This window comes from Sinocyclocheilus rhinocerous, unplaced genomic scaffold (assembly GCF_001515625.1).
Source record: "Sinocyclocheilus rhinocerous isolate Xijiao unplaced genomic scaffold, SAMN03320098_v1.1 scaffold180, whole genome shotgun sequence".
NCBI lineage: Eukaryota > Metazoa > Chordata > Actinopteri > Cypriniformes > Cyprinidae > Sinocyclocheilus > Sinocyclocheilus rhinocerous.
Genome location: NW_015657493.1, coordinates 198,356 through 199,119, shown reverse-complemented (window position 1 = coordinate 199,119; position 764 = coordinate 198,356). Strand labels below are relative to the sequence as shown.

The following is a 764-nucleotide window of genomic DNA, read 5'->3' as shown; positions in this document are numbered from 1 at the left end:
ACTGACTGCTGAATTCCACTCATGAACTCCACTCATGACTAGAACTGACTGCTGAACTCCACTCATGACTAGTACTGACTGCTGAACTCCACTCATGACTAGTACTGACTGCTGAACTCCACTCATGACTAGTACTGACTGCTGAACTCCACTCATGACTAGTACTGACTGCTGAATTCCACTCATGAACGCCACTCATGACTAGAACTGACTGCTGAACTCCACTCATGACTAGTACTGACTGCTGAATTGCATGTAATCTTTTGTGTTTCCAGTACAGAGCAGTGCAAACAGCAGTTTTGCGGCGTGAACTGAGATGCACTTCTGAAGCTGCATTGGATGTGTAGGAGTGGATTGGGGAAGTCACTCTCATGTTTTTCTCTGTTTTGCAGGAAAACCTCACAGCATCGAGAGCTCTGAGCGCATCCAGCTCTCCGGAACGTATAACGTACGGAAAGGAAAGCTGCAGCTGCCGGTGAACCGCTGGAGTCGACGGCAGGTGATTTTATGTGGCACTTGTCTGATGGTGTCCTCAGTGAAGGCCAGCCATACGGGCAAGATGCACATCCTGCCACTGATCGGAGGAAAGGTAATGAACTCACATGTTATAATCCTGTGGGGAATGTTTGTCCCAAACCAGTGATCCTACAGTAGTGCTGGGCGGTATGACCAAAAATTTATATCACGGTATTTTCCAAAATTATACCGGTTTCACGGTACATGACGGTATTTTTTTTCATGCATGACCGGGTGTTAACCATATT

General features: G+C 46.7%; 1 protein-coding gene across 1 annotated transcript in view; it reads left to right on the top strand.

The window, feature by feature from the left end:
- LOC107721116 (PH domain leucine-rich repeat-containing protein phosphatase 1-like) overlaps window positions 1-764 on the top strand; it is a 41,616-nt gene that overhangs the window by 15,710 nt on the left and 25,142 nt on the right. Inside the window, exon 2 of the mRNA XM_016528983.1 lies at window positions 393-604. Within this exon, the coding sequence (XP_016384469.1) occupies window positions 393-604 (212 nt within the window). The remainder of the gene's footprint in view (window positions 1-392; window positions 605-764) is intronic.